The sequence below is a fragment of the Mytilus trossulus genome, chromosome 1 (genome assembly GCF_036588685.1).
Source record: "Mytilus trossulus isolate FHL-02 chromosome 1, PNRI_Mtr1.1.1.hap1, whole genome shotgun sequence".
In the NCBI taxonomy this organism is placed as follows: Eukaryota; Metazoa; Mollusca; class Bivalvia; order Mytilida; family Mytilidae; genus Mytilus; species Mytilus trossulus.
Window position 1 is genome coordinate 109,678,454 of NC_086373.1, and position 21,824 is coordinate 109,700,277.

Below are 21,824 nucleotides of genomic sequence, written 5' to 3' on the forward strand. Positions count from 1 at the left end.
GACTTCAAATTTCTTATTCGATATTTAATTATAAATTAAAAAATAATAAAGTTTCAATTAAACATCAGTTACATAAAATGTAGATCTTATACTAATCACTTTTACAAGGAAATCTTGATTAACAAACAAAAGTACCTTTACAGCTGGTTAGTTATTGATTAATGAAAGTGTTAATCTGTGTAAGGTTCACCGCAGGGCACTTTGATTTTGTTCTTGTTCGGAAATATAATCCGACCCACAACTTCAGATGAAAGTCTGTTTCACAGTTTTGTTACAACAAGTGCTGTACATGACAAGTTCTCTCTGAAGGAACTGACTACTGGTACTGCTAAAACACTTTTTACAATTATAGATATAATTAAGACTAAGTTATAACACACAGAGTTCTCAGGTTAAAACATATTAACATTTTGAATAAGTATTATTCTTAGTAGTATTACGAAAGATATTCCAAATGGAACTAAAGTGAGGGCAAATGTAAGAAGAGATATCTGATGATTTTTAAAAGGCAAACAAGTATCTGAGGACTAAAATTGTACTTGAGTACTCTGCCTTCTGAGCGAGTACTCGAGTACTCATTGCCACCCATACAAATAACAGAATTTTCCTTTTTTTTTCCTTCAATGTTATAATTCTGTAAAATCCACTACTTGTTATGCTTATTGTATATTTTTCATCCAGAAGATAAATTGAATTTTGTCAAGTATGTGCCATTTTCATCACATATAAAACCTGCAGACTCATTATGTTTAAAACAAATACACACAGGATCCTCTTCATCAGTCAGTACTTTACTTTTCTGTCCATCTTTTGATATTACTATTATTCTGCCAGAGCCAAGGTCTGCTACAATAATGTTACCATAAGTATCTTTACAAAGTCCTGCTGGTCCGGATAAATCCTGTGTATACTGCCAGATCTGTTTACCTGATCCACCATAACAGTATACTGCATTACCATTACAGTCACTATAGATTACTCTGTCATTACAGTAAACAAGGTCCCACAGGTTTGTTTGACTCTCAACTTGTATTGACTTCAGTGTATTTCCTTCCAAGTCTATTATACGGATTTCATCATCACTCAAACCTACAGCCAGAGAATTATTGGAGAATGATAATCCCCTGCATGTTTTGTCTAATGTGATAACTTTGGTAACTGTTTCATTCTCCATATTGAAGATCTTAATGGCTGTCTCTCTAGGATAAGTTGTGGCTATAGTGTTCTGATTGATCTGTGTAACACTGAAGGCTGCACCAGGTATTGGTAACTGTTTCTGTAGTTTGCCATCAGAAGTAAGTAGGTTAACTTCACCAAACTCTTCCACTACTAAAACTCTTCCATCCATCAGACAAATCATGTCACTAATATCCTTCTCTAGGTTGATCTCTACCTTTGTCTCTATATTCATTGTCATGTTGTTTATGTTGGATTGTACTCGTGATTCTACTTGTGCTTTCCTCCTCACACTTGTTTCTCTGTTCAAGTCTGTTTCTGTTTTAACAACTGTTACATCTCCTAGGGATTCTAATGATCTTATTTTCTTTAGTATGGTTTCTATTTCATCATTTTGCTTCAATTTGAAGTCAAAAGCTTTTGTCCTGTTATCATTTTCCAGATTTTCGACATATTGTTGATATTGGTGTACTTGTTGTTCAATCTGGTGTATACCTAGAAATGAATGAAGTTTTGAAGTATGTTTTTCTCTATGTAAATGTTGTTGTATTTTTTGAAGTTTTCTCTTTTCCTCTTTAACCTCCGAAATGAAATCTGTTACTGTTGTTTTTTCACGATCTAAGAGCTTGTCTGTTTCTTGACATAACTTTTTCTCAAGGTGATCTAAATGTTTATTCATTTTTTCCCTTATTTTGTGGATTGAATTCTTTATGCCTTCACATTGTTGTTCTCCAGTTTTGATGTTTGTTGATTTATTATTTACCATTCCATCCAGGAGATGTAAGATGGAGTTGATATCTTTATCTACAGATTCTTTAGATTGTTGTATCTTAGTTTTCTCCACAACACTTGCTAAACTTTTTATTCCTGTGCATTTTGAATGATTAGTGGAAATACATTCATCACAGCAAGGCATTAAATGACTGGGGCAGTACAGTTTGAGCTGTTGGCCATGTTTGTCACATTCTGTTTTGATAGTTTCAAAGGAGGGTTTATAACTTTTGACATCAATAGTTTTATGATCACGTGTTGCCTTAGATCTTTTATGATGACCAGAACATGTTGAACATAATCCTTCATCACAGTTGTAACACCAGATGTCAGCTTTAGTGTTGACTTTTCCTTCTTGACAAGGTCCACATGGTATAGACTTACTGCTTGCCATGACCTACACATATATAAATAAAATGTAAGTAAATTAGCCTAATTGACAAGATTTACATTGTATAGGTTGTTTGGATGCCATTACCTGACAATACATAAAAAGTTAATTAGTCAGCCTATGGTCCATATGGATTAGGTTTACTATACAGATATGAAAATATACATATTTCTATGCTGTTACATTTTCTGGCTGATACACATAATTAATATGGCTTCTACTAACAAAAGCTCCATTTGGAGTTAATGTGTACACCTTTTCATATATTGCCTTACTATACAGATATGGCCTAAGCATAAATAAGTAAGTGTTTGATTGTTATACACTTTTTGATATTTTAAAATAAGTGAAAAAAATAAACTACTTATGGTTTGCTTAAAGTCACTTCTGATTGACATTTCTCAAGGTTAAGTTCTTTAACATTCCACAAAAGAGACACAAAATGACTTGTGTCAGTTTGAAGTTATAATAAGTTAATCTTTGAATCAAACATTTCAGGGGAAATATCTCCTAGTTGTCATAGGATTGTTAAATGAACCATTTCTTTATCTCAATAACCTAAAAATTTTACCCCTGTCTTGTCATATCTGTATGTGTTAGTTTCAGAAGAGATGCTTTAACAAACAAAGGTAAAAATCTGATTTTTGTTTTAATTCTCTATGAAAATTAAAGTACCTGTAAAATTAAAGTACCTGTTAAATCTATTATAATTTAAGCAAATTGTCATTTATCATAAACTATTGGTCTATTTTGATGATTTTTACGATTTTGACATTAACTGATCAACTGCTTTTCCGCTTACTTTCCTAAAAAAAAAATAGGCACTGCCAAAGGCAGTAATGATTTTGGTCTTCTATTTTTAAAGGAAGCTTAATTACATGAATTATGGAAATGGGCAGCATGATGTCACAAATCTTTTCTCTCATTGGACAAAATTATAGATTTCAACAAAACCAACAACAACAAAAAAGATGTATGCTACAACAAAAAGAAAACATCACAGACCTAAAACCAAACTTAAAGAAGCGCTAACTGTTTAAATCATGCTCACTGATTTATGTCAAATTCTCATATTCTACTTATAACAAAGTAAAACTTATATTCAAATAAAAAAAAAAGGTGTAAAATTAAACAATTTATGATGCATGAACTCCAAATTAACTATCAAGATTTTGTGTGTATTTTAGTCTAGATGCTATCTAAATAACCAATGACGTTGACAGTTATATACCCATATATAACCATAAAAAAAGATTCAAATAGGTCTAGTTGATTTCATATTATATATGAAAGTAATTTTTTTACCTGTATCAGAATTACTTTTTGTAGGTGGAACCAGTAAATCAAATTCAAATCCAAATTCTTGATTTACCTTTGACCTTGACTCTTACGACTCATCAGTGTATTCAAATGGCATATTGATTACGAAAAATATCAACAATATGCATCAATAAAAAAAGGGGTTTTTATGATGCCTTGCCCTTATTTCACTTTCAATGTTGACATACTTTTCCTTTTCTTAGCAGAACGTGCACTGTTCATCCATAACCTGTCTCTATTTAAGAGGTTCAATTGAAGTTCTCATGAGTACAAGTTTACATGCTAAGTGGTGAGGGATTTATATAAGTTGTTATAACTTGTTTCCCAATCCATTACAAATAAATATGTTTAAACTACAGTTTGAATGAGGTCAAATTATCCACTTGCAAGTGAATAATTCGTTAGCAATGTTTCTTTGCTTATTTTTGGGATACGATTGCTGTCAAGCAATCTGTAGACTTTTACCATTGACCCTATGATACACTCCCTCACGTCATTCGTTTTATTCTAAACATTCAGCAACATCTCAGATTCTTATGATTGTCTTGCTTTAAAAGGTAAAAACAAGCAAAACAATTGAACATAAACAACTTTCCTGTAATGTTTTACTTATAATCTTCATGTGTGATATTTTCCTTGACTTATATGCTTGTTTTTAACAATACGGAAAATAAGAATTAAACAGTATTTATATTTAGTGTTTTTATAAATTTAGAAACACGTCAGAGGGAATTCCCAAATTTTGATAACTTGCGAGAGTTCTCTGAAAGCCGATCGATAATTCTATTTCTGTCACATGAACTGAAGTGGAGTATTTCTATATTTTACCGTTATGAAACTGATATTTGATACTGTACTCTCATAAAGAAATGGAGAACCATTCATCATATTATTTAATAAACGTTCTTGTTCCAAATCGCAAGTCGCGGTTTGTTTATGTATTAATGTCCATGCGTGGTCTCACTAATTAGAGACAAAAAGAATTGTAGAGACAAAAAGCATCAAGAAGCGACAAGAAGAATAATATTAGCAACAAGAAACTATTTAGCGACAAGAAAACATTTTTTTATTTATATTACTTATTCGAAATAAATATTAAAAAAATATGCAAAAGAAAACAATTTCAACGACAGGAAAGTTAATTTTGATAGGGGAAAAAATGAAACTTGTAAATCTAATTCAGTTGCTACATTTATTTACATGATATTTTATAAGGTATCACAGGAAGTATTACCTTTACCCTGTCGTTTTATGGTATTACTTTTACTTGTGTTTTAGAACAATAATATATTTTGTCTTTTTATATGTTTTTAAAACCATTTTTGTACAATATATAATTAACTTGCAAAATGCATTATTTGTGCATAATTGTCCAGAAAATACATACACAAATTGTGAAATACAAATTAAGAACTGAAATCAAACAAGAGGAAAACATAATTAAAATGTGAATATTTTTCATCATTTTATTTAGTGTATTGTCTCATTTAACGATATTAATCATGTTTATGCAAATAGATTGAAGATTAAAGGAAACTGATGGCAATCTTGAGTTTTCAACAGGTGTTCACTATTCGGTACAATAATTGTATATTCTGGTGCGTGTAATTGATGAAGGTGTTAATGGATGTTATTGTTGCAATAAAACAAAGGACATGCACCTAGTTAATCTCATTTGTTGCTCTTAATTGTGTAATACCTTAGAGTAAAGCCACAGCTAATGTTGGTCCTATCAGGAAAAAATAATTGTACAGTTAGGAAGGAAATAATATTTCATGTTTTTGTTTTATTAAATCCTTCAAAAGGAAGGTGACAAATCTTTGTTTTTATTTTCATTTTATAGCGTTTACATTTCCTTTGCTCTTACACATGTTTAATTTCTACATCTATCAATATGATAATAAAAAGTACACAATCTCTTCATCGAATTTTTTTTATTTCTTCATCTTTCAATATAATCCTAAAAAAATATTTTAATGTATGTGATAACAAAAAGTATTCTTGTCGCTAAATAGCTTCTTGTTGCTTTTTGTCACTTATTATTTTTCTTCTTCGCTTCTTGACGCTTTTTGTCGCTAATTAGTGAGACCCCACATGAGTGTAGTTTTCCTGATTTCAAGGGGTATCAGATTGAGTGATTCCCCGCTTCATTGATTAATTTGAAACTCATGGGATTCTTTCTATGTCTGTCTGCATATGGAGGGCTATTGTTGTTGCATAATTTTAAATCACATGCATAATTTAAATTAAAATAAATGTTTCATCGTAAAAATTACCTATAACACCCCTTCAGCAGAAATGGAATCTTCCATGTTATCGTTTCGAGTTGTCTCCCTTTTCGAAGTATTCGTCAAGAAGAATTAACTCGTTAATGCCGGTAAACGTCGTATTATATTAAGAACGATCTCAATGTAAACCGAGGAGTGTGTACGGAAAGGAGTCATGCCCTCTGACCCAAAGGAACTTCAATAATTAAAGAGTAAGAAATGTGGTTCCTCCTAAACTGGTCCGCCGTTCTATATATAGCTTCGCACCGAAGGTCAGTATAGCGATAAGTGAACACAACAGGGGTCCAGTTTAGGGTTCTTCCTAGAATTACGGTGATAAGATACGGAAGCAAGTTAATTCGTACCACGGCATTGGAACCAAAAAAGTTAACTTGTACTACTGGGAAGTCGTAACATTCAGAAAAATATATAAAAAATATGATGTTTTATGGGTTTCTGTTTGTAAACTAATAATAGAAATAAAGTTGAATTACTTGAATTTTACACAGGAGTTAAATGAAAACTTAGACAAAAATAAAGAATGTTTTAAAGCATTAATGACTAAAGACTAAAGACATTAATGTTTTAACTGATCTTTCAAACTAGAACATAGGCGGATCCAGCCCCCCCTTTTTTTGTGGAAAAAATTTGGTTGATTATAAAGGGAATCATTGAAGCATGACTGGAGCGGTCCCCCTCTTAGGTCAGTCAGCGGGCTCCCCCTTAGGAAAAGTTCTGGATCCGCCACTGTAGAACTTAATCCAGAGGAAAGTTAAAACATTGCTTTAACTGTACCTTATTAAAATTGAACATGTTGAATATGTATATATCCAATTTAAGTTAATTAAAGCTGTAATCCATGATCACAAATTGAATGCTATGTTTACAATTGTTGAAAGGCATGTGCTTTTTTTGCGGGGAAAATGCGGACCCCCTTAACAGGAATCAGTTAAATTTCATTGTTACATGATTTATTTATAGACAGTAAAAATAATTTTGGCAATCATTTTGACTAACTGCTAAGATTTAATTATTCATGAAAAATTTTCTTCAGGTGAAACTGTATATACCTTAATTATCTACATCTGCCACAGTATTTTCTATCCAATATTCAAGGAACATAAGCTACAAATTGGTCATTGTACTTTCAAATTATATACATTTTACAGACTTAAGAGGTATTGGGTAAAAGTAACGTATATCATGTATATTCATCATTTAATACCATTTGAATGCATTTAAATAAGTTGGTACGAGTAAGCAATGGTACGAGTTTGCATTGGTACAAGTTTTTTTTTAGTGGTACAAGTTTACAATGGTACAGGGTAACTTTAATTCGATAAAACACAATAAGTACATGGCTCATACACTTGTAACGGGGATTGGCTATTCTTTAAGTTGAGTGACTATTCAGATTGTTACATTTTGCATGTGCAGTTGAATTAGTTTAGAGAATAATACTATCCAGCTGTACCAGGGTTACCGGCCAAAAATGCTTGAGACTCGCGCATGTTCATGCTTTTTTTGCAACAGTATTCTTGGATCTATTTGTTTCCTCTTTGATCTCTTAATTTTGGCCAAATCTCATGCATTTGTTTAATGAAAATTTGGCAGAACTGCTATACATGTGTCAATGAAAACTATGGCAATCGTATCCCTCAGAGCATTCTGCTCTTTGATTACAAAACTGAACAATTCTGGGTACTAAAAATGAATTTTTGGGGAAAGATGGCTTCAAGCCGTCAATCCCCTATGGGGTTGACCAGAGTGACACTCCCTCACATCATTCATTTTGTTTTTATACATGTTATAGTGTGGAAAACCCCCCAACAAATCTTACTTAGATTGAAGAGAAGGAGACCCAGAAATGAATAGTTTGACTTTCAACACTTTTTTACACATTTCCCTTCTGTTTCTCACGAAATTATCGTATCTTGAACTCTCCTTTACACTATTTACGTTTATTTTACAATCCGGAAAAATTAGTATGACGAGATATTCTAAATATATCCAACCTACATTGTATTTTATAGTGACGTCATTCTTGGAAGAAGCAGGGATATCCTTCACCAGTTCACTGGTTATTTAAATCATTCTTAGAGATCGTGCACTAATTACAAATTTGTATTTGTTAAATCTAAACATAATATTGTTTACTGTAGATGATTTACACATCAACATGCAATACTTTAATTTGTAGGTCAACAACTTTCAAAATATTAACAAAGATCGTGGGTTTACATGAGACAGGGGAAAGAAACGATTTTATGACTTTTATCGGGTCTCACTAATTAGAGACAAGAAGCGTCAAAAAGCGACACGAAGCGTCAAGAAGACTATTTAGCGACAAGAAAAAAATATTCTTCTTGTCGCTTCTTGTCGCTAAAATTCTTCTTGTCGGTAATTAGTGAGACCACTTTTTTCTGTAAAAATTCTAAGAATCTTCCTCCAATTCAGGTGCATCTCAATTGATGAGTAATTATACACTAAAATAAAAGTTAATGTATTTAAACACTTCAAATGTGACATTTTATTGGATTAGTAGTCTTCTATTAAAACTATTTTTTTGTGTACCTACATAATCATTGTAATGGCAAAAAAAAAATTAAAAAAAATTTGCATTTTGTAGTTTAAACATATTTATTATTTACAAATATTTCAAAATTAAGATTTGGAAACAAGCTTCACACAGTTTACATCACTCATATTGTTTTTTAGCTCACCTGGCCCGAAGGGCCAAGTGAGCTTTTCCCATCACTTTGCGTCCATCGTCCGTCGTCTTTAACTTTTACAAAAATCTTCTCCTCTGAAACTACTGGGCCAAATCAAACCAAACTTGGCCACAATCATCATTGGGGTATCTAGTTTAAAAAATGTGTGGCGTGACCCGGTCAACCAACCAAGATGGCCGCCAGGGCTAAAAATAGAACATAGGGGTAAAATGCAGTTTTTGGCTTATAACTCAAAAACCAAAGCATTTAGAGCAAATCTGACATGGGGTAAATATGTTTATCAGGTCAAGATCTATCTGCCCTGAAATTTTCAGATGAATCGGTCAATCGGTTGTTGGGTTGCTGCCCCTGAATTGGTAATTTTAAGGAAATTTTGCTGTTTTTGGTTTTTATCTTGAATATTATTATAGATAGAGATAAACTGTAAACAGCAATAATGTTCAGCAAAGTAAGATCTACAAATAAGTCGTCATGACCAAAATGGTCAGTTGACCCGTTTAGGAGTTATTGCCCTTTATAGTAAATTTTTAACCATTTTTCGTAAATTAAAGTAATCTTTTACAAAAATCTTCTCCTCTGAAACTACTGGGCCAAGTTAATCCAAACTTGGCCACAATCATCTTTGGGGTATCTAGTTTAAAAAATGTGTGGCGTGACCTGGTCAACCAACCAAGATGGCCGCCATGGCTAAAAATAGAACATAGGGGTAAAATGCAGTTTTTGGCATATAACTCAAAAACCAAAACCTTTTGAGGAAATTTGACATGAGATAAAAATGTTTATCAGGTCAAGATCTATCTGCCCTGAAATTTTCAGATGAATCAGTCAATTGGTTGTTGGGTTGCTGCTCCTGAATTGGTAATTTTAAGGAAATTTTGCTGTTTTTGGTTTTTATCTTGAATATTATTATAGATAGAGATAAACTGTAAACAGCAATAATGTTCAGCAAAGTAAGATCTACAAATAAGTCGTCATGACCAAAATGGTCAGTTGACCCGTTTAGGAGTTATTGCCCTTTATAGTAAATTTTTAACCATTTTTCGTAAATTAAAGTAATCTTTTACAAAAATCTTCTCCTCTGAAACTACTGGGCCAAGTTAATCCAAACTTGGCCACAATCATCTTTGGGGTATCTAGTTTAAAAAATGTGTGGCGTGACCTGGTCAACCAACCAAGATGGCCGCCATGGCTAAAAATAGAACATAGGGGTAAAATGCAGTTTTTGGCATATAACTCAAAAACCAAAACCTTTTGAGGAAATTTGACATGAGATAAAAATGTTTATCAGGTCAAGATCTATCTGCCCTGAAATTTTCAGATGAATCAGTCAATTGGTTGTTGGGTTGCTGCTCCTGAATTGGTAATTTTAAGGAAATTTTGCTGTTTTTGGTTTTTATCTTGAATATTATTATAGATAGAGATAAACTGTAAACAGCAATAATGTTCAACAAAGTATTATCTACAAACAAGTCAACATGACCGAAATGGTCAGTTGACCTGTTTAGGAGTTATTGCCCTTTATAGTCAATTTTTAACCATTTTTTCGTAAATCTTAGTTATCTTTACAAAAATCTTCTCCTCTGAAACTACTGGGCCAAATTAATCCAAACTTGGCCACAATCATCTTTGGGGTATCTAGTTTAAAAAATGTGTGGCGTGACCTGGTCAACCAACCAAGATGGCCACAAAGGCTAAAAATAGAACATAGGGGTAAAATGCAGTTTTTGGCTTATAACTCAAAACCAAAGCATTTAGAGCAATCTGACTTGGGGTGAATTTGTTTATCAGATCAATATCTATCTGCCCTGTAATTGGAAGATGAATCTGACAACCTGTTGTTGGGTTGCTGCCCGTGAATCGGTAATTTTAAGGAAATTTTGCTGTTTTTGGTTATTATCTTGAATATTATTATAGATAAAGATAAACTGTAAACAGCAATAATGTTCAGCAAAGTAGGATCTATAAATAAGTCAACATGACGGAAATGGTCAATTGACCCCCTAAGGAGTTATTGTCCTTTATAGTCAATTTTTAACAATTTTCATAAAATTTTAAATTTTTAATTAACATTTCCACTGATACTACTGGGCCAATTTCAATATAGATAGAGATAATTGTAAGCAGCAAGACTGTTTAGTAAAGTAAGATTTAAAAACACATCACCATCAACAAAACACAATTTTGTCATGAATTCATCTGCTTCCTTTGTTTAATATTCACATATACCAAGGTGAACGACACAGGCTCTTTAGAGCCTCTAGTTATTAGTACCTGTTTCCCTGTGATGAGAGTTGTAACTCAGAACTTTAACAATGGAAATTTAAAACTGAATAGATTTTTCAGTCCACACTTTCTAAAGAAAAAACTTTAAAATCCAAGAGTACTGTCACAAAAAATGGAAAATGGCCCTAGCGCAGTTCAGTGGTACACAATCAAGATTTCAAAAAAAAATTGAAGTTGTTGAGAAATGACAGAATTCAGTTGAGTTTTAGATAATTAGCTATCAACTTTAATCAAATGTTTAGATTTAGAAGATGCAGATCTCTTCCATTGGTCCAAATTGGATCCTTAACTAAGGAAAGGAAATTACAAAAACAACAATTGATTTCAATATTGTCAACCTTTCTACATGTTCTAGCTGTTCTCTTTTTCATTCTTCATATGAAAACTATCAAAAGATACCCCCCCCTCCTTTCCAAAAACATAATTAGATAGAAACAAGGTCCGTCTTTCCCCTCAGAGCTATTCAGCTCTTTGATTATTTCACATTTTCACTTTCTTTAATGATTGAACAAAAACAAATTCATATTTTAGATTTATAAAGAAGGTTCATTATCTCTGTCAAGATGATAGAAATTGTAACTTACCTTTTAGGAAAAATGCTTAGGCTAAATCATCTGTTTGTATGGCATTGTGAACCATTTTTTGTTGCAGTTTTCTAAAATATCAACCTACCAGGAAGTAAATTAGAACATGTTTATACCTGATTCAGGTTGTCAGTAAATATTTAAATGACATTGATTATACTTGACCTATATAATGGAAAAGTACTAATAATAGCATGACCTTTTAAAGGATTTAAATCTTTTGTTCAGAGGAATATATTTTAAATCTTTGTTACATGAATGTTTTGGTTGAAATATCTGTCTTATTTGATATTTTCCCTTCTATTAGTGTGGTATAGGAGTATCAATTAAAAATGTAGTTTACATTGAGATATGTTCAAAAATATAATAAAAATGATAGGTGACTGAGCATCTTCTCAAGCTACAGGTTGCTACAAAATAACACATGTTATATGAATTATGCTGGATAAAACATTATTATGTGATTAAAAGCTAAACTAAATGATAGAATTAATAAATAAAATACGGGAAGATAGGAAAATGCTTTGAGAATATTAAAAGAAAAGATAGGACCACCATATGGTTTTTTTCTGGCTAAAATACAAAAAAGATTAATGGTACTTCAGAAAATGCACTATTTCAGAGTTACACTTATAATGCCAATTAAAAAAAAATTAAGCAAAAAGTATCTTAGCTTGTACACTTGAACCTTTTGTCGTTTCAGTTCAATTACTTAAATATAAACAGTTAAACCAATGCTTTTGAAATTTAAAATACTGTTCCTGATCAGGACTTAATGACAAAATGGTGGTCAAGTTTGATATTAACTATATTCTTTTTTTGCCACTAGGCATACACAAGTACTGTGGCTTGTCTAACAATCATGAAAGATCCTTTCAAAATACATAAAACTCAGTTTGTCACATCAATTTGACAGATCACTCCTTGTGTTTATTTCTGCTCTAATGCTTTCTAAATTTTTAGCTTACCTAGCCCTTCGGGCCAAGTGAGCTTTTCTCATCACTTGTCATCCGTCGTCGTTGACTTTTTACACTTTGAACTTCTTCTAGAGAACCAGTGAATGGAATGAATCCACACATGGCATGGATGTTCCTTATCATCATAGGTGCTGACCAAGTTTTGTTACTTTGTAGCTGATCCATCATCCAAGATTGCCGCCAGCAGGGGACTTAGTTTTACATAGGGCCATAAGGGAAAGACATACAAATGTTTTCTTCTAGAGAACCACTGAATGGATTGAAACCAAACATAGCAAGAATGTTCCTAATGAGATGCTGACCAAGTGTTGTTATAAAATTGAGAAAGGAAATGGTGAATATGTCAAAGCGACAACCACCCGACCATAGAGCAGACAACAGCCGAAGGCAACCAATGGGTCTTCAATGTAGCGAGAATTCCCGCACCCGTAGGTGTCCTTCACCTGGCCCCTAAAAATATGCATAATAGTACAGTGATAATGGACGTCATACTAAAGTCCAAATTATACACAAGAAACTACTTTGTCGCCAATCCAACTTCCTAGATGGTTGCCATAGAGGGGACTTAGTTTAACATAGGACCCTATGGGAAATACATACAAATTTCTTCTTTTAGAGAACCACTGAATTGAATGAAACCAAACATAGCATAAATGTTCCTTTCCTTATGAGGTTCTGGCCAAGTGTTGTTAATTTGTAGACAATTTTTTTTTTTTTTTTATGAATTCTAAAACCCAGGTTGTTTCAGGTGAGCGATACAGGCTCTTGAGAGCCTCTAGTTTTAATACAGGGTTGAAATGTAATAGGGGTCAGTAAAGGAATTAGGTGTGAATCTACTGTATTTGTATACAAGGCCACATGAATGCCCCCAAAATGCTGCACCACCCTATGTTTTTATTGTTGTAAAAGAAAGGGCTACATTTTTATGAATGATTAATGTAAGTTTCTAATTTCTAAAGGAGAATCAGTTAATTTATTTATATAATTCAAAACATAGATAAGCATTAAAGTCCAAGGAGATTTTTACTGAATTTACCCCTATAATCACAAAACGGTTTTTACTATAAGTTAAACCAGCATCTGGTTATGTGAGTCAAGTCATAAAATTGAGAAAGGAAATGGTGAATATGTCAAAGCGACAACCACCCGACCATAGAGCAAACAACAGCCGAAGGCAACCAATGGGTCTTCAATGTAGCAAGAATTCCCACACCCGTACCCGCACCCGCAAGCATATCCCGCACCCGCATGCATATTTACAAGTGGAGACATCTGTGGCTAAATGGCATTCTCCAATTATTTTCTCTGTAGGTTGTAGCTGTTTAACTTCTTAGGAACATTCAAAGTTTCTTTAATTTGAAACTCTGTATGCATTTAGTTTAAAGACTTTTTTATACGCCCGTCGTCTTTTAGACGGGACTTATTATGGTATACCGTTGTCCGTCTGTCCCGTCCATCGTCCACATTTCGGACAATAACACAAAAACACTTTCACCAATTTCCATGAAACTTAAGTGAATTGTTTATATCTATTGACTTAAGCTCCCTTTCGTTTTTTTTTAATTTCAGATCTTAAGTTTTGGATTTATGGGGCTTTATTCATAAAAAAAGGGGGATTTTTAACACTTTGGACATTACTCAAAAAGGCTTTCACCAATGTCCATGAAACTTTGGTGAATTGTTTATATCTATTGATGTAAGCTCCCTTTCAATTTTTATAAATTTCAGACTTTACATTTCAGTGTTATGAATTTTTATGCTTAAAAAAGGGGGGATTTTTCAATTTTGGGACAATATCTAACACTTTCACAAAATTTTATGCAACTATTTCTAGTTGATCATATAAATTCATTTAAAGCATAAAAGACAAGTTAAAAGAGCAACAGGTGTATCATGCGCTAAAGCGCAGCCCTTTATTAAGCCTTTCCTGAATAAATTAGACCAAAAATAATGTTGTCCAAATAAAGTTGCTGAACATCTATAATAATGCCATCTTGTCTTACAGGTGACAGGATATTTAACTAGCATTGCACAACAGTTATCTGTCCTAGAAGGAAAAAGCTGTACGGGAAAACTTTTATGTGATTTACAACATCAGATTATGGTTATGGTAAGTTAATTCTTTCTTATCGGTAATTAGTACATTTTCATTTTTCCTTTGATGTGTACTCGCTGATAATGTCAGTATCAGTGGACTGGCCGTGATATAAAAATTATTGGGTTAGTACGCAAATGACATGCGCGAATGCAACGCGTAAGGATCTACTTTCCACTTTCATTCACAAAATTGTGCGTGATTTTTTTTCGCAGAAACGCACGAGAATTTTGGCTAATGAAACACTTGACATTGTTTGAAACTTTCACAAAGTCAGTTGAGCCTTTTTGAACAATTGTTGTGAAAATGTGAACAGAAAATGCAATAAAAAACCCGATAGACTTTAAAAAAAAAAAATGCGTTATATGAAGTACAACTAACATATTGTCTATGCTGAGTTTTTATTTATACAATACCAATACCTGATACATAGCCTGGTGCTGTTCTGTGTAGTTTTCTTTTTCTGTTTCTTGTAGATATGTCCTATTTTCGGTGCAAAATATAGTAGTTGTTAGATCTCATATGTAGTATAACGTAATCAGAGGTCAACATTTTAATTAGATTGTGTCCATGTGTCCGGACACAAAATGCATGTCAACTATATTTTGCACCGAAACACGAAACCTTGCCACTAATGGAGAGTATTTGTTTTACCTGTTCAGTCACTATAAAGTGTTACAATTCATATTTAAACGCAACACATAAATAGTTACCAAAAAGGTACCGCTATCGCATGAGAGAAGCTAGGAAAAAAAAAATTATATTTACGCATTTTTGACATTTTTGTGGGACCATCATATACAATTTTAAAAGATGTGGTTTCATTGTCAATATGACAGATATTCATAGAACAAAGAACAAAAAAGTGAACCGTGATATTCATATGCGGATCTAGGATAAATTTTAAAAAGGCGGGTAACCGGGGGTACCAAACTTTAAAAGTCTGCTTTGACCAGAATTGTAGCCTTTATAAGTGGTTGGGTGACTGTGACCCGGGTCCCCTACCCCTAAATTCGCTTCTGAAATTTAAGGTAACCGCAGGGCCTTTCCATGTTTCAAATTGCTGGTCAGTGTTGAAAATAAATGAACATGACTTTGAAAAAGCAAGAATTATAAGCTAAAAGTTTAGTGACGTCTATTAAAATGTTTGAAATAATTATGAAGTCGACAGGAAATGAGCTTGTTCAGATAATTTACAGTCAGCTTATATTGCCATTGGGCCATTGCCTCCTGTATAAATGTCTCCTCACAGTGCTTTCTTAAAAATTTTTGAAATCAATGTGATCGTTTTCAGTGGCGGATCCAGCGGGGGAGGCAGTTCCGAGGGTTGAAACTGCCCCCCTGTTGGAACCCCCTTTTTGTCCTGGGATGGGACCCCCCCCCTCGGCTTTTTAAAATGGCTGGATCAGCGGCAGCCCCTGGTTTTCATGATGAACACTGAGCAAATAATGACAAAATAAATGTAATTTTTTCCACTAAACTAAGTAAAACATAATTATAACTTGTCGTTGAACTCGAAATGATGATCGATGAAAAATCTGCTGATTCATATTGTATCATTCTTATTTCTGACTATCACTATGCTGATGCTTTGTGAAAAAAAGAAATTTGCCTTACCGGTATGCATCCATTATATTTGCCATTGTTAGTGTCATTTCCAAAGCAGAATATTAATGAAATTCCTTTTCAATACTTTATGCAAGACAGCGCCATGTTTACTACACTGTGACAAAATTTCAAATGACGTAATGCAGCCTGTGACGTCAAGTGTGATTCGACGCGAAAAAGAAGTTCGTTTGTTATTTTCTCTATTATTGTAATGATTTTTTTTTTTAAATTACTGATAAACAGAATAAAGGACTTTTTATTTTTGATACTGACTTTATCACAGAAAATATCAGGCTAGCCCTTCGGGCTCACCTGATATTTTACTGTGATAAAGTCAGTATCAAAAACAAAAAGTCCTTTATTCTATATTTATTTGATTTAATGTTAGAGTGAATCTTTATGTAACGGGGTATTTTCTGGTCAAATACAACGAAAACTATTCTAGGGTTAATACACAATATTTAAGACCCTACAACATATAATAACAAATAATAAATATTCACATGACAAGACAGTACATATAACATATGGGCAAAGGGGAATAACTACAATTCATATTTATTCCTTTAGATATCTATATACTGAAATAAGTCCTAAAAGCACTCAAATCTAACTCTTTGGTTAACTTTCCAATACATTATTCATATGTATCTCATAATAATTAATAATTATATACATCTCAAATCTATTAATGAGTTGTCCATTTTATAAATATATTTGTATACAAAGTATACAAAGTATACAAATTCTGACCAACATAAAGATATTACATAAACTACACTTCACATAAACAGACAATTACTTGAATAAAACATAGACAGTACAGACATTACAAATAAACAACATAGAACACAATGCTTACCATGTATATGGTACAAAGGTCAGTGTACTAGCTGGAATATCACAGTGCTGTGTACATTAAAATCTGAGCACTACTCATTTGACAACTTGATAAGGTATCAATCCATATCCTGAATAAATACAAATATAACATTCATAAGTCCAGTGGCAGGACTATTTCACCAATTTAATAAAATATACAACTACATCTAAAATATGTAGTTTCAGAGATCTGTATTATTATTCAAATACCAAATTTATCTGTCTTTCACTTTTATTGTAACTTTATAATATTTAAAGTACTAGAATGTTTTATATTAAAATGTTTAATACGACTCTGTTTTTTTTATAAAATGATTTAATCTTTTACTCTTTCATACTCCAAATATTCCTCCATTCAATACATACAATCAATCCTTTCACAAAGTATTAAAATGACATACTATTAGTTTGTTAATTAGAAATAAGGTTAATCAACTGACCTGAATATAAGAATATTGAGAATCCAAGAATTATAATACAAATATCATCAATGTCAGAATTGAATATAACAAGCAGGTAATTTTCACTACATTCCAATATGTCTGCAGTATAAATCTACCAGAAACAATGAAAACATATAGTAAGACCTTTGGCCTAAAGATTGACCAATCAAAATGTTAGAATTTTCCCTCCAAAATGATATGAAAGAAAAGAGGTTCACCAAAGGGAAAAGAGAATGATACTAGAACAATAGTACTAGAAATAGAAACAATGAATAACCAAACTATCAAACACTCCAATAAAATTAATATCATCAATATCATATTTGATATATCAATCAAATATGACTCTGCCACATTTACACAGGATTATCAATTTATATAATGTTTACATGTTGACCTGTAAAGTATATAATCCTTTATCTAATATTTAAAAAAAAAAAGATAAAATTTGAAATATAAATCTTTGAAGTGAATAAAAAAATTGTAAAAATTTTAATCCATTTAATATTTTATATAAAATTTTGAATAGATTAATTTATTTTACAAGCTGTATATTTTTTCATTTTTTTTTTATATATTTAATGTATTGAACATTATTTCTGATTGACAGTTTCTTATGCCAAGTCATTAAATATTTATTTAAACTTAAAAAGTGTCATCCAGCAGATAGATATCCAAGAGTGACCTAAGACATTACACATATTATAAGTGTAGTTCAGCTTTAAGACATTGGAGAGTGACCTTTTAATTTGTGCATACATTTTATATTCATATAATTTTAAGTGTTGGATTCATTGAGATAGTCAATGCTATAAACTTCTTATATCTCTTTGAACTTATGTATCAGCTATAATAATAGAGCTGTTCAAAGTCCAACCAATCAACACACACCTATGTTGACCCCTCTTGGCTACCTGATGTTGAACTCCCACAGCGCGCAAGAGTAGGTTTTATTTTTTTTAAATTATATGAATACCAAATGTATATACAAATTAAAAGGTCACTGAAGTTGTCTTTTGATGTAAAATATTTAAATAAAGAATTTATCAAACACAATGAGATTGTGAACTGTCAGTATTGAATATTCATCATATTAATCCATAATTTTGTTTTAACTTAATTTTTCTCATCTAAATTTGAATGAACAAAATGCAATGTTATGTACATGTATAATTATAAGATGAAGAAAAATCTGTAATAAAATTTCTGTATTTTTAGTGTCCACTCACCAAACAGATGATACTGAACATCCTAGGAAGTATTTTATTAGTACCTGTTACCATGGAAACATTTCCATCCATGTATGAAATACTGAACGAAGCTTTACTGAACCATGTCAATACAGTGTTTGACATAATACCAGTGTTCTTAAACTGTTCTAAACATATCCTTTATATAAATCTTATTAATGATAGTCATGCACCAATAAAAGGATTCAACAAATGGAAGTTTTTAACGACCTTGACTATGCAGCCCTTGCACGGTCGGTTTTAAAGGATTGGTCACTACCTCAAGTATTTATATAACGGATTTAATCCAAAAAATTTGCCACAAAAGACTACAGTATTCAAATCACTTTTAATGCAATGCAATAGTTTTATTATCAACTTGTTTCACCAGCAACATCAGGACAAGTATACACATGAAATAAAACAATGTAGGTTACATTTTGCTGTTAATGTGGTTGAGCAGAAGTTATATTCTTATTTATTTTAAAACAACTGTGAACACTTATCAGTATCCACTTGTTTTTACCTTACCACACTCACCACTGTTGGTTCACTTATAGAATTTGGTTTAATGAAAAAGTCAACTGAAGATCTATAGTCATTGACACATCTATTTTTAAATCAATACTCATTAATTTATGTTAGAAATAAGTAGGCAAATATATCCATCCAATTATAAATTTGACAGCCTCAAAAAGTAGATAATTTCAGCAGCTTATTTATGCATATAATCAAAGGTCAAAATTCAGGTAGGGGTACAGGTGTACATATAGATGTAGGGTTACAAGAAATGCCTCAATTTTCCTTAACCTACACACGTTTACTCTTTTGGTTAATCAAGGAAGGTGACCAGGATGTTTTATCTCAAAAGCCAAATGTAACAACAGATTTGATTGGCTGTATCCATATGATTGACAGGTATGTAACAATCATAATTTTCCCATATATATTTGTAACAGTCCGAATTCAAAAGCTTACAATGATGGACTATATGTGGTTGTTAAAAAAAATAAAAAATTCTGCAACAATCTCTTAAAAAGGGAGATAAATCTGTGATGAGATAGAATGAAGAAATGTCCTTGAGTATGAAGGACCATTGATAGTCGGTTGAAATGAAGGCTGACTTCTTTTTCAAAGATGTTAGTAATTCTGTAATGCCTAAAATTAAGAAATCTTACCATTTTACCAAAATTGGAAAAAAACGGAGGCACAACTATAGTTTTATGCAATAAGCCCATTTATATATTTTACTCAGTTGCCAGATTAGCCATTGCCATAGTATCAATTCTGTAATAGCTGCAGTCAGGGATATGGTTATTAATAATATTTGAATAAATTGTACAAATTAAGCCAACAGTAGTATAGCACTGTTCGAAAGACATAAATAAATTGAGAGAAAACAAATCTGAGTTACAAACTGAAACAGAGGGAAACACATCAAATGTAAAAGGAAAACAAAGAATGAACAAAAACACTGAAGTGCAACAAAAACCAAACGTAAATGCAGCACACACAGAAAGGAACTATAAGATAACAACTGTCAATTTCCTGACATGGTACAGGACATTTTAAGAAAAAATGATGGGTTAAATCTGGTTTATTGACTAGCCAAAGCTACCGCTTTTATGGCAACAATACTTGACATAAGTACAGTACAAATAAGTGCAAGAACATTCAGGAAAAAGAATTACACAAATAAACAATACAACATAATACTTGCTAACCACAGAATAAAAATGAACAGGTTACGGTGACCTATAATTGTTAATGTCTGTGTCATTTTGGTCTTTTGTGGATGGTTGTCTCATTGGCAATCATACCACATCTTCTTTTTTATACGTTAAACAACCTAGGACAACATACAAAAACACAAACTGTCAGTCACACGATTGAATCAACACCACAAAAGTGATGTCACAAGTAAATTTCTAAACATTGGATATAAATCAAGATAAAGTTTGTAATTATTTTATTTGAAGTATTTTATAACAATTACAAGAATATTGATATAGAATTCAATTGTGTTATTAATTAGATAATTAATTTTATTATCTAGCACTGAGATAAATTTTCGATGTTCACAAAATAAATTATGTTTTAATTTCAGATTATTTACGTTAATATCAACACACAAAGAAGAGTTTAGTAAAGTAGCAGTATATGTTGTAGCCGATTATGTTGACCATGTTCACCAACACACACTACTACCAGTTGTTAAGGTAAAATTCTCACAATATTACAGTAAATGTAGCACTTCATTTTCATCTACTGGTTCATCTGAAAGTGTTGTTAATTAAGTATTAATTTCTTTTTTATAAAGATAATATATGATCCATGTATAAAATAAATAGAATAAAAGTTTTATAGATTTATATTGAAATTTTCTGCATCATAGAAAAAAATATTTGTACATCATAATCAAAATTTCCCATAGTACTTTTTTTTTTAAATATTGTTGATGGAATTTTGTATTCTTCCAGTACATACCAATCAATGAGGTAATAAAGATGATATTTTTATTTTATTAACTTTTTTTTCAGAAAGCACTGGTTTCAGCAATATACAAACTTTTGGATATCAGTGACAAGCATGTACTAGCACAGCTCCACACAGTACTAAACCAGGGAGTCAAGGAGGTGTTTAAAGGACTTTATAGTGACTATTCAAACTTCTATAAGTATACTGGTCGAGTGTAATACACAAGAACATGATGTATGATTGCATTATATTGAAATGTACACTCAATAGATAACATACTGGTTTACTGTACCTTGTGTTGAATTAAATATTAATCATCAAAGTGAGCTTTAAAAAAGGAAGACTGTCGTTGAACAAGGGTAACACATGATAAAAATGTAAAATGTAAACACTGTAAATGTAAAAGTATTAGTGTTGAAGTTAATCATTGTAAGTCTGTAACTATGTTACAATCAATTGTGTTATGCTACTGGGTTTTTAAAAAAGTGTTGACCTCTGTGATAACATTATTCAGCAATTGAAGATAACCGGAAGATGAAATTTTCTCTTTTCTCTTGTCACTTGTGTGTTTTTCTTCAACTTCTCAAC

General features: G+C 31.9%; 2 protein-coding genes across 2 annotated transcripts in view; one reads left to right on the forward strand and one right to left on the reverse strand.

Moving 5' to 3' along the window:
* Positions 1-21,558, forward strand: part of LOC134697343 (unhealthy ribosome biogenesis protein 2 homolog) — an 80,285-nt gene extending 58,727 nt beyond the window's left edge. The window contains exons 26-30 of the mRNA XM_063559557.1: positions 14,507-14,611; positions 18,748-18,911; positions 19,575-19,676; positions 20,866-20,977; positions 21,299-21,558. Of these exons, the coding sequence (XP_063415627.1) occupies positions 14,507-14,611; positions 18,748-18,911; positions 19,575-19,676; positions 20,866-20,977; positions 21,299-21,454 (639 nt within the window). The 3' untranslated portion in view covers positions 21,455-21,558. The remainder of the gene's footprint in view (positions 1-14,506; positions 14,612-18,747; positions 18,912-19,574; positions 19,677-20,865; positions 20,978-21,298) is intronic.
* LOC134697350 (uncharacterized) lies at positions 10-11,643 on the reverse strand. The gene is made up of 2 exons (XM_063559569.1): positions 11,525-11,643; positions 10-2,344 (listed from the first exon to the last, which is right to left on the reverse strand). Exon 2 carries the CDS (start codon positions 2,339-2,341, stop codon positions 674-676), a length of 1,668 nt encoding a protein of 555 aa, XP_063415639.1. The 5' UTR covers positions 2,342-2,344; positions 11,525-11,643; the 3' UTR covers positions 10-673.
* Positions 21,559-21,824: the final 266 nt, after the last annotated feature.

What these genes read in the sequence shown, in the direction of transcription:
- LOC134697350 (XM_063559569.1), bottom strand. Translation starts at nt 2,341, where the DNA reads ATGGCAAGCAGTAAGTCTATACCATGTGGACCTTGTCAAGAAGGAAAA.